Source organism: Lacerta agilis, chromosome 7 (assembly GCF_009819535.1).
Source record: "Lacerta agilis isolate rLacAgi1 chromosome 7, rLacAgi1.pri, whole genome shotgun sequence".
Lineage (NCBI taxonomy): Eukaryota > Metazoa > Chordata > Lepidosauria > Squamata > Lacertidae > Lacerta > Lacerta agilis.
The window spans coordinates 25,811,940-25,823,866 of NC_046318.1; the positions used below are offsets into that span (position 1 = coordinate 25,811,940).

At 44.8% G+C, this 11,927-nt stretch overlaps 1 protein-coding gene across 1 annotated transcript; it reads left to right on the forward strand.

The window, feature by feature from the left end:
• Window positions 1-3,888: 3,888 nt before the first annotated feature.
• Window positions 3,889-10,877, forward strand: SMIM13 (small integral membrane protein 13). Its single transcript, XM_033154560.1, has 2 exons — window positions 3,889-4,529; window positions 10,080-10,877. Exons 1-2 carry the CDS (start codon window positions 4,454-4,456, stop codon window positions 10,262-10,264), a joined length of 261 nt encoding a protein of 86 aa, XP_033010451.1. The 5' UTR covers window positions 3,889-4,453; the 3' UTR covers window positions 10,265-10,877.
• Window positions 10,878-11,927: the final 1,050 nt, after the last annotated feature.

The following is an 11,927-nucleotide window of genomic DNA, read 5'->3' on the forward strand; positions in this document are numbered from 1 at the left end:
GCTTTTAACCTCTCTAGCAAGCCTGAGTTCATTCTGTGCTGAATGCTGAAGGGACATTTTTTCATATGTGGTGGACTTGTAAAAAAGCAACAGGCTTTGGGGAATTGAAGAAGATGTTTAAAATAGTTATTCACAAAAGGCCTGAATCATTTCTTCTGGGAATAATAGGGGCAGAGATCCCCCCCCCCAAAAAAATCTGGTTAAATTGTTTATGTATACTACCACATAAAATACAGAATTCTGTATTTGCAGAAATGGAAAGAAGACATTCCAACACAAGGGGAACTGACTTTAAAACTATTGGACTATGTGGAGATGGCAAAATTGAGAGCAAAAATAAGAGACAAAATGCTTTTTGAAGAATGCAGACCCTTCTCAGACTATCTTAGAAAATACTATAGTCAAATGAAATCATAGGCGGGACTTGAAATACAGTGGTACCTCAGTTGTCGAACGTAATCTGTTCCGGAAAACTGTTCAACTTCCGAAACATTCAACAACCAAGGCGCAATGGGCGGTCAGCAAATTCCACTGAGAAAATGGAGAAACACACCTCGGAAGCCGTTCAACTTCCAAGGCGCATTCAAAAATGGAAGCATTTACTTCTGGGTTTTTGTCATTCAGGTTCTGAATCGTTCAGCTTCTGAGACACTTGAAAAACTGAGGTTCCACTGTATAAGCAAAGCAATGAGAACGATAAAGGAGTGTAATGTAAGATATATGGGTTTTTGGGGGGGATATTGCATTTAAGACAGTCTCTTTGTTAAGCTAATGGCCCTAGACAAGCCTGTTAAGACTCTTTTTTACATAACAAAAAGAGTTGTCCAAGTACAGGGTGTGCTGCCATAGAAACAACAAGCTTAGTGTCACTTCCAGAAAATGTGGCAGGCCTTAACTCCCTCACCTGGCTGTAGACCAAGGTATACCAGAAGTAAGAGAACAATAGGCCAAGGACCAGTCTTGTCTGCTCTGGGAAGACATAGCTGGGAAGACATAGAGGCCTGACTTGCTCTCTGTGCTGAAACAAAAGCCATGGCTTTTGCCCCTCCTCCTAGAAACCCAATCGGAGACCAAGATTTGTTGGAATGTTAATGCTGTGAGACCTTCCAACTTATACTCAGCCTGGATGTATGTGTAAGTAAAAGCATGTGTTACAATCTCTGGCCCCCTTTATTCCAAGGAAACCAAATACGAGGAATGTGCTGGCACCCCTGAATTTTTTCACTGCTCAGAGACTGGGGCACGCACTGCAGTGAATATTATTTTAAGAGAGAGGACCTAGAGCTTTGCTGCTGTGTCAGAAATGGACAGAAGCCAAACTGCAAATACCACGTCACGTGAATTCTTGTTGCCTTCCTCAAGACATAGAAATGAAAACGTCAGGTCACAAAGGGTTTGCTAGATCCTGCTGCCACATTATATACTAAGCAAACACAAGGCACTGAGGTTAAGGACAACAACTGGTCCGTGGAAAATCATTAATCAAAAATAAGGTTGCTGCTGTCCTTAGCTACCCTGGCATGAATCATTGGAGGCTGTCAACTGAATGTGACCCCGTCTATTCAGTGTGTTGGAGTGGATTAACAGCTGCCTTCTTATCCATTTTATACGTATTATCATAACGATTATAGCCATATTTGCCTTCTGTTGTGTATGCCTCCTGCTGTCTGTTAAATTTCACTGTCATGTGCAGTGTGTTCCTAAACAGATATACAGTGGTACCTTGAGTTACATACGCTTCAGGTTACATACTCCGCTAACCCAGAAGTAGCACTTCAGGTTAAGAACTTTGCTTCAGGATAAGAACAGAAATCGTGCTCTGGCAGCGCAGCGGCAGCAGGAGGTCCCATTAGCTAAAGTGGTGCTTCAGGCTAAGAACAGTTTCAGGTTAAGAACAGACCTCCAGAATGAATTAAGTATGTAACCAGAGGTACCACTGTATAGGATTTGTTTTCCTTTCACTGGCAGACACTTATTTCTTGAGATAGGCTTTTGGCCACCAACTGGCTGTTGTGGCTAGGTCTTCTGAGGGTGGATGTTGTACTTACTTTCTTATTCTTCATGTGCTTTTAAATAGTTTTAAGTTTTTTTTCTAGTGCTGTCATTAATATGGTTACTTATTTAATTGTGCTTTTCAAAATGTTTCTATTGATTGTGTGTTTGTAGCTGGATTTGTTTTAATTCATGCTGTGAGCCACCTTGCGTCCTGTACTAGGAGAAAGGTGGGACATAGATTTGGAAGGGACCATGAGGGTCACCTAGTCCAACCCCCTACACTGCAATAATTTTTGCCCAACATGGGGCTCGAACCCACAACCCTGAGATTAAGAGTCTAATGCTCTACCAACTAAGCTCTTTCAGTAGCCAAATAAAAATAAATAAATGATACATAGATATGTCTATATCTATGAAGTAAACCCCATTGTGTTCAGTGGAACTTACAGGTAGGTGAGTATAGCATTGGTAGTTTAAGTCCCGACAGTTTTAAAAAATGTTCACGTTTACTCATTCATATTGCACATGGTTACTGAGGATAACACTTCATGTATTGAACAAAATGGGATCAAGTCAACAAAAGCTCAACAATTTTGTGGGTGTCAGGAAGTTTACTTTTTGAAATACTGTATGGCAACCCTACTCTTGCCTAATTCTCCACAGTGGTGCCTAGTTTGGGAATGATCTCTCCATGGAGATCAGGTGGTTCCCAATTATGGCTTGTTTCCACTGACAACTTAAAGCATACCTGTTTATTCAGATATTTGCCTGACCATTAATACCACTCCTACTGTTTGATGCTTCAACTCAGGGGTAAGGAAACCCTGGCTCTTGGGCCAATCTTGGCCTGCCAGAAGATCCAGTTCGGCCCATGAGGCCATTTCCCTCAAACCACGCTCACCTGCCCATCAGCTATGGATTTTAATCCTGCCTTGGCTATGTGCCTTGTTCTCAGGAGGGAACAGGTTTGCACAGCCAAGGCGGCGGGATTTAATCTCTGCTAATCTGCTTTAATTCATCAGTATGTGTGACTAACCGCTTTAGAATAATGCAGTAGCCTACATAAAATCTACCAAAACCAATAATTAAGATACAAGAAAACAACCATATCCAAAACAATTCAATTTTAAGCATGGTTTTGGTAAGTTGGCAGCCCTAATAAGCAGGAGCGCTCTGTCCAATTTTTGTATTTGGCAACCTAGTACGCTATGCTTGTTAGTGGCATTTATGTTTGTGATATATTCATTCTTACATATGATGTTTTTAAAAGTATTCCTCAACCCTCTCAAATTCCATGCTATCCTTTCACGATTAATAAAGCTGTGTTTGTAGCCCAGTGAGTTTAACTTTTGCATGAAGATATTCAGTCTGGGTGTCTACTGGACACTGGGGGCTGTGGCCAACCAAGTTACAGGGGGCACGGTTTTCTGATTTTCCTCCCATCCTCCTCCCTTGCAAACATACTGTGTACATTTAAACCTCTTGCTCTTCCAGCCAGGTTGCAGACATGGAAGAAAGAATACATTGTTTTAAATGTGCGTGTATGTGAAAGTTCAAAATTTTTATATCTAAAACGCTCTCCACAGCCATCCGAAGCGATTTAGAGAACCACTGCCCTGATTTAGAAAACCACTGCCCTGATTTGGATCTATGACAATTCTTCCCCCCGCCCCCGCGTCTTTCAATCAACTTGCGCCAAGAGCGGGGAAGGCGGGCCTTCACCCGCAAGGCCCGATGGGAATCGAAGTCCCAGTCGCTCTCTTTCTTCCGTGCGCCGCCAGGGCTCTCCCCTCTACGTTGAAACCACACTTCCCATGATGCCTTCGCTGAAGAGTCCGGAGAAAAGAGAGAGAGCCATGTCCGGGTGATGGGAGGCTGAGCTCCCTCCCTCCTTCGCCCGGCTCTTTTTTTTGCGGCTGCCGGGGGTGTTTTCAGGGAGGGGGAGAAACCACTCTGCGGCTGGTGGAGGGGGCCAACGGTGTTGGCGCCCTTCCTCCCCCCCGCGGAAGGAGCGATGGAGCTGCCGCCTCTCAGCCTCCGGTCCGGGAGGAAATAGCGCTCTGCCCACTCTCAGCTGCACGTCTCCCTTTCGGGACCACCGCTCGCCGCCGGTGCCGCCGCTCCTCTTGCTTTCTTAACTCCGCAAAGCCCTGGGAGCCCCTTGCCCTGGCTGATTTTTAATCCGTGTAGTTTGGGCTTCATTCATTTCCACCCTTCGAGCTCCTTCTAGGGTCTCCTGGAACCCTCGTCCTGCGGAACTCCCTGCCTATTGATTTCCAGCGCGAAGCCCTCGGGAAAGGGGGCAAGCGCGCTCCAAACCATCCGTTTGCTTGTCGCGGTGGATTCCCCACTCCTGGCGGGCAGCGATGTTGCTATCGCCTCTCTCTTTCTCGACGTCTTTCCCGCAGTTAACCCAAGGGAACCGTGAAGAGCAAAGCCCCAGCTCTTAGTTGCGAAAATGTGGCAAAGCATTGGCCTGTCCTTGTTGGTCGTCGTGGCCGCCCTCGCTTGCTTTCTGCTGCTAGTGCTTTGCGGTGAGTACTTTCTATTTATCTTACTGTATCTTCCAGTAACCAGAAGTGTATTGCCTTTTTCCTCTCCGTTCCCTTTCCTGTGGTGGAAAAAGAAAAAGGAAAGAAGAGAAAGGTGCAATAGCGTGAAACAATTCTGATTTTCCCAGCCTTTCTTTGTCCGCTTTTATTTTGGGAACGATGCTAAATTATCATCCTCATTATGGTCCAGCTAGAAAGCCACAAGTGCTGCAATAAGCCTGGGGGGGTGTGGGTTCAAATTCCCCACAGGGTGGTTGTTCTAATATTAAAACGGAAGGGGAGAACAGCATATGCTTCCTTGAGCTCCTTAGAAAAAAGGCAGGATATAAATATACGTGATAGACATACAAATAAACAAGCCACACACTTATTCGGGGTGAATACTCTGACAAGAGGCCCTTAAATGGATTCACGTTAAACCTGTTGCTCTAATTGTGTGGGTGTATTAGGACACACACACACACACCCCGGATTTGTGGTGAAGCAAGTGAGTGGAGGAAAGAATATGGTCACCTTTCCCTGTTTACTGAAGAAAAGATGAAAACCTAAACACTTACTAAAAATATAATTCCAACTGAGATTGTAAGTTGTCACCAGAGTTGATTATCTAGATTTCTTTTCAAAAGACCAAACTGATAAAAAAGGACTTTGGTGGCGTGGAAGTTTGCTAGATGGAGTCTATCTTGGTGTCCAGGCAGTAGCTTATAGTCCCAAAACAGCAGCAATAAGGAATCACCCTCAATGTCCAAAAATAGCCAGGAATGAAGTTAAGAAGAGTCTGTGTTATCTGAATAACAGTTTGTAGTTATTTAACCCTTAAGAGCTTTGGGCTTGAATGGAAGCAGTTGGTGGTTTTTACGACAGCCGCAGGTGCTATGATAGCTGGCATCCATTTATTTTTGCCCTGTTTTATCTCTAATCATACAGGTTTTGCAACTGGCCAAAGCGCAGAAAGAAACTTGCCTGGCAGGGATGATAGGGGGGTGAGCATGTGCACCACTGGGGGGGGGAGCACAGTTGCTGGCACCTCTGGTTAAAAGGATCGGTAGCAGGTAATGCGGGAAGCTGCTGCCCTGCTGTGCTACACATTTAAAGCAATATTATACCACCTTAAGTAGCCATGACTTCTCCCAATGAATCCTGGGAGCTGTAGTTCCTTAAGGTTGCTAGAGAGTTGTTAGGAGACCCCTGTTCCCCTCACAGGAGGACAGTGGTTTTAATAGGTGGCCGTTCTTCCCACGGAATTCTGGGAACTGTTGCACTTAGAGGCCTCCTAAGAATTCCCAGCACCCTTAATAAACTACACTTCCCAGGATTCTTTGGGAGAAGCCATGGCTGTTTAAGGTGGTATGGTGCTGCTTTAAATGGATAGTGTGGGTGGGGCCCTTGGGGTTAGATAGTCCTTGGATAGATGGACAGCCTTCATAAAAATGAAAGGAATGCTGAACCAAGTGCTGAACCAAGACTTAAGAAGCATAGAGGGGTGTCACATTCTGCAGTCTCTTAGGACTCAGTGAGTGTCACGTAAGCTCACCATGAGCCTTTTGTTGGAGTTCAGTCCTGCCCAGCTGAAATCTGAGGTCTCCTAAAAGGAGGAGAAAGAGCCATTTGATCTGGGCATTCAATTGCTGAACCAACAGCTTTCTCGCAGCTCCAAGCTCCTCGATCCAGAAATATGGAACCTTCACAACCCCTAGGCATCACTGCTCCCTTCCCACTGCCTTATCGCCGGTGATGGTATGTGACAATGACAGAAGTTAGTGATCCCTGCAGGGTTTTTACATTTGCAATGAAGCCACAACACCTGGTGCGTTAAAATAAGACACTTGCAAGATTTTAGCCTCTATGACTAAATTGCCATGAATGTTTTTGTTTCAATACCCATGTGGGTCGAATTGAAAGCACCTTTTCGTGGAACAAAATTTACAGCTGTATATGTTAAATTCATCCATATGCAGCGTTTTTTTGAAATGGAGGCATGGTTTATAAAATTGGGGGGGGGGATACCATATTTTTCACTCCATTAGACACACTTTTTCCTCCTAAAAAGTAAGGGGAAATATCTGTGCGTCTTATGGAGCGAATGGTGGTCCCTGGAGCTGAATTGCCCAGGGGCCAAATGAGGATCATGCTTTTTATTTTACAAAGAGAAAAGGGGGTGTTGAAAGGACCCCGCTCAGCAGCTGATCAGCAAGAGATCGGGAGAGAGATAAGAGTCCTCGCTCCCTTTCAGCCCCAGCCTCCATTGTTGAATGTGCTGCAGAGGGAGGTTGTTTGTTTCCCCAGCGACATATGACTGGCTGATTAGATTATCTGTCTGGAAACTGTAGAAAAGGCTCCCTTTCCTATAGAAGCTGCAGAAATGTGAGTTGAACCCCCATAAAAAGGGGCTTTTCCTCCTTGCTTTTCCCCCTTTGCAAAAAAAGCTGCAAAACCTTTAGCCGATCCTCAAAAAAACAGGGCTTTTCCCTTTGCAAAAAAGCTGCAAAACGTTTAGCTGATCCTCAAAAAAACGGCTTTTAGAGGAGGAAAACCAGAAAAAATATTTTTTTATCCTCCTCCTCTAAAAACGAGGTGCGCCCTATGGTCCGGTGCGCCCTATGGAGCGAAAAATACGGTAAGTGGCTGAAAAAGCTGTGCATGTTTTGACTTCCGAGACACTTCAGGGGTGATATGATAGCAGTTGGAGCTGGACCCTTATCATTAGACAGAATGACATTGCTGCCTCTGGTGCATTGGAGGATGCTATCCTGTAGCTATTGTTAAGTAAGTGTCCAGATGGCTTTATATGGAACGGGGAAGGGGTTCCCTTCTTGACAGGAGATCCCCCCCCCACATTCTGATACTCTCACACTTCATGGAGACACACAGCTTGTGTACAAACACCTGCTAAATACAGTAAGCATGCAACTTACACGCATTTATTTGTGCGCGTTCAGCTTTACATACATGGCGATATAGATAAATAATAAAGGGGGTGGGGTTCCAGGAAAAATGACTTTGGCAATCCCACCTACCATTGAAGCCGATGGGTTTTGACCATACACAATTTTGGCTTTAGGTGCGATCCCCAGAAAGTAACCCCCACGTAAGTTGCAAGATTCCTCTCCCAACAAGACTTGGGTAGAAAATTGCCAAGTGCGGCTTTTGCAACAGCAGTAGTACACAAGTGATAGATGAAGCAGGACCTGGTGGAAATTTTCTCCTTTTAATGCAAATCCTAGACCTTTTAGAGTTGCTTCAGAAAAGCATTTTGAACATGGCATCAAGTTTGGGGGGGGGGGAATCTATATTGCTAATACCTGAAACTGGAAATCTTTTCAAATTTTCACCTAGTACAGTGTGTATCATGCATGGAATGTAATTTCCTGACCTTTTATGTATTCACTGAAGGCCTTCATCGATGGCAAACAGAAGCTTGTGGACATTGGGAAATTTAAATTTAAATTCATGTTGCTAAAGAATATGGGCAGGGAGCAGAATGTCTTGGGCTGGAACTGGGAGTGGCCTTCAAATATCTGAAAGGCTGCCACACACAGAAGATGGCTTGCTCCCTGTTACTCCACAGGGCAGGGCTAGAACCGGTGGGTGGATGTTACAGGGTAACTGATCTCGGCCAAACATTAGGTATAACTACCTAGGGGCAAGAGCTGTTTGCCAATGGAACAGCCTGCCTTGAGAGGTGGGGGGGGGGGGTCGCTCCTCCTGCAAGGTTCTTCCCAGATCTTTGATTCTAGGAACAGAACGCAGACTTGTTAAGGGAGTTGTGTTCTAAGGTGGTTGCCCTCCTCTCCATGTGTTGCTCTGGTCCTGCTGTGACCAAGATGGATACAGCTGCTTATGCTGAGATGGAGGTGCTCCGGATTATTTCATTGCCAATAACCGAAAGCAGCTGCTTGTGCCCCTGGAGGAATTTGGCAGATGCACTACAACACACCTGTCCTTTTAAAACATGCTGGGTTTTGTTTACTTTTGCTTTGCTGCTTTTCCAGGTGACACGCTCGAGCTTAACTCTTTCAGCATTTGGGTGCTGGGTAAAAAGGGCTTCTTTCCACCAAACCACCAAAGGCTTTGAACATTAGATGGTGTCTTGTGACAATGTAGTACCTTATTTGCTTCCTGCGGACAAGTGATTTGTGGCCTAGATTTTTGATTTTTTATTAACACAGCAACCAGGAGGTGTAACTGGATAGGGGGGAAACAAGGGATTGTAAAACCACAAAAATAGATGTGAGCATGTAGCCGGCAGGTGCAGAAGCACCTGGAAGCCTTTAACAACCAGCCTTCAGGGTTGCTATGTTTTCTTTTGCAGTACGGCTGTCCTTTTTGACAATCTGCCTTTCAGTTTCTTTTATCATTGACTTGAAATCTATGTATTTTACAGTCTGGATTTATACAACTTTCTGGTCTCCCTGGCCCTAGTTTGACACTCCAACCCAGGGGTCAGCAACCTTTTTCAGCAGTGGGCCGGTCCATCGTCCCTCAGACCATGTGGTGGGCCGGACTATAATTTTTTTGGGGGGGGGGAATGAACAAATCCCTATGCCCCACAAATCACCCAGAGATGCATTTTAAATAAAAGCACACATTCTACCCATGTAAAAACACGCTGATTCCCGGACTGTCTGCGGGCTGGATTGAGAAGGTGATTGGGCCGCATCTGGCCCCCGGGCCTTAGGTTGCCTACCCCTGCTCTAACCACTATACCACGCTGATTCTCAACAGTTAGATAGATTGTCTTGCTTTTCCTCCAGGGAGCTGAAGGCAGCACACATGTTCCCATGTCTGCATTTTATCCTTACAACAGTCCTCTGAACAGGGCAACAGGGCTCCCCGGGGGAACTTACAGGAACTCAGTTTTGGCACCTCTCTGTTGGGTGCCATTGCCATTATAAGAGAACAAGGGAGTTGTTCACAGTGATTTCCAGCACCTCCTTTTCTAGGAAAATAGCACTGCCTCTGAAGTTTTATCATCCTACTGGCACTTGGAGACATATCAGTTTAGATAAGCATGCCCCCGATTTCTTGACTCCAACCTCCTGCTTTAATTGTTATGCCGTTTTAACAGGCTTGTTTTATTGCGCATTTTAAATGTGCGTGTTTAAAATGTTCAATGTTTTGATGGAATTGTATGTATTTATTGTCTATTTTCAGTTAACAAGCATTACTGGTAATATTTTGTAATTGTCTTTTATACTTAGAAACCACTTAGAAGCCACTTTGCTGATTAAGCGGTATATAAAGTAATAATGGTTGTTATGATGATGAGGATGATGTGTGGAGTGGGGACTTGAACCTGGGTCTTCACTGTCAGAGCCTGACAGTCTAGCAGCTACATCACACTGGCACTTAAACTTTCTGTGTGTGCCAAAGGTAACATAAACATCTACACATACAACATCTATTCATGTATGGGGCAGTGTGTGTGTGTGTGTGTGTGTGTGTTTAGTTGCCCTGGCACAGCCTCTTCTTGTTTTTCTATGTAGATGTTCACAACATCAACTTTTTTCCCTTTCCTGGCACCTTCTGTAGGTTGGTACGTTGTCTGGCACCTCTTCCTATCGCAGTTCCGGTTCTTACGAGAGCTGATAGGAGACACAGGATCTCAACAAGGGGATAACGCCGTGGTTGAGCCAGAAGCAGAGCAGGATGTGCTCCCCACACCGCAGAGGAGATCTGCCCGGCAGCGAAGGGCACCTGCTGAAGAAGCAACTTAATTGGAGCTTCCTGGGCAATCCTCAAGAGATGGGCAGCCGGCGACTCTTCTGTGGCTTAGTAGTCTGGTACTGCTGATACGCCAAACGAGGACGGCCAAGTATTTGTGAATTCCTTTACTCCTGGAATTTAACTATACACTGCTTCAGAAGAGGTTCCGGTGAGATTTTAATGGAGAGCAAGATGGGACCGAAGAGAAACAAGGAGAGTGGAGCAGAAATGGCTCCTCCCTGCTCTGGAGAAGAGTCGGCAGGGAGTGACACTCCTGGATCTGTTCCTCAATGGTTAGGCCCAGCGTGAATTTGTGGGTGAGCTTCCCAAAGCTGAAAATGGTTACTGACTGCTTTTGCATAAGACTGCGACTCATCGCAGGTGGCATCTCTTGCGATCCTTCATTTCTGCGTCTTGCAAAGAGGAAGCGTGTCTTTCCTTCAGCCTTATCCACTTACGCAAGGGTGTTCTGCCTTGGTCAGTGACCTAAAAGGGTGCCTCCGTCCATAGGCTAAATCTGCTGTTAGGCTCATGTGGAGGCTTTGACAACTGACTTAAACGTAATTGGGCAATGAAACACAGCATTTTCGTTTCAATGCACAGCAGTTCCTTGCTCTGCTTTGCTTTTAAGATCTCATCAGGCTTGTGCACGAGTGTGTATGTGTCGTCAAATCCTTTTTTTTTATTTCTCTAATGGAGAGAGGACAGGAGTATCTGTTACAAATCTTTCATGGAATGTCTTTTTTTTTAAGGCACTAACTAATTGGTTAGTTAGTAATCTTCTTTTTTTGCATCCTTTGCACCAAAAATCAGTTGAAACGAGTTACTGACAAACCTCTGGGGGGCAGCTTTTTAACCATAGTCTCGCCCTATTGCTAAATTGTATGACTGGGACCTTTGCATCTTTCGTTCCTCAAACAAATGATCAGTTTAGCAAATGCTTCTGTTTTGCCTTTGGGCAAAGGGAGCCCCCACTTGATTGACACTGCTTTCAGTATGCATAAAATGCATAAAACTAGCACCCGTAACCGCAGTAGAAGATAACTGATACTGACTTTGAACCAGTGGTAGGTAAGAGATGATGATGCCACCCAGGATGCTCATGGCTGACTTTTCCTTCAACTCCAGGATGTGTCTTGTTGAATTGTGTTGACTTTCTTCTTGTTCAACTCCTTGCAGTTTTGCTCAGCAACGACTACGGAAAAGTGTCTTAATGCTTGATAGCAGCTGAAATCAAGCCCTCCTGAAGACTCTTATCTATAGACTCCTCATCTTGAACAGCAACCTTGAGTGACCTCCTTCGGAGTTGTAACATTTGCGTTAAGAGCTTTGTTTGTTTGGGGTTTTTGTTTGTTCCTTGTCTAGTTACCTGTGGACACCCTTTGGAAAATCAAACAGCAATTTGAAGATGACAATATTCACAAACCCATCAATGGCTCCTATCTTCCCACCCTCTGAAGTGGTTGCCCTGCTCTTTTTTCTTTTCTTTTCTTTTCTTTTCTTGGAAATTCCTCTTTGTTCTGTTTTTAATTAACATCTATTGAAGCATGTAATGAACATGGCAGTACAGGCCTGTTACATGTACTGCACGACAGAAAACCTGGGTCTGTACTCTGTGCACGTAAAAAAACAACGATGCTCTTAAATCTGAATACGTTGCAAATGAAAACCCTG

Excerpts from the sequence above, each read along its gene's own strand:
- SMIM13 (XM_033154560.1), top strand. The coding sequence starts at position 4,454 with ATGTGGCAAAGCATTGGCCTGTCCTTGTTGGTCGTCGTGGCCGCCCTC. Across the intron at positions 4,530-10,079 it reads TCTGCTGCTAGTGCTTTGCG|GTTGGTACGTTGTCTGGCAC; the intron begins GTGAGTACTTTC and ends CACCTTCTGTAG.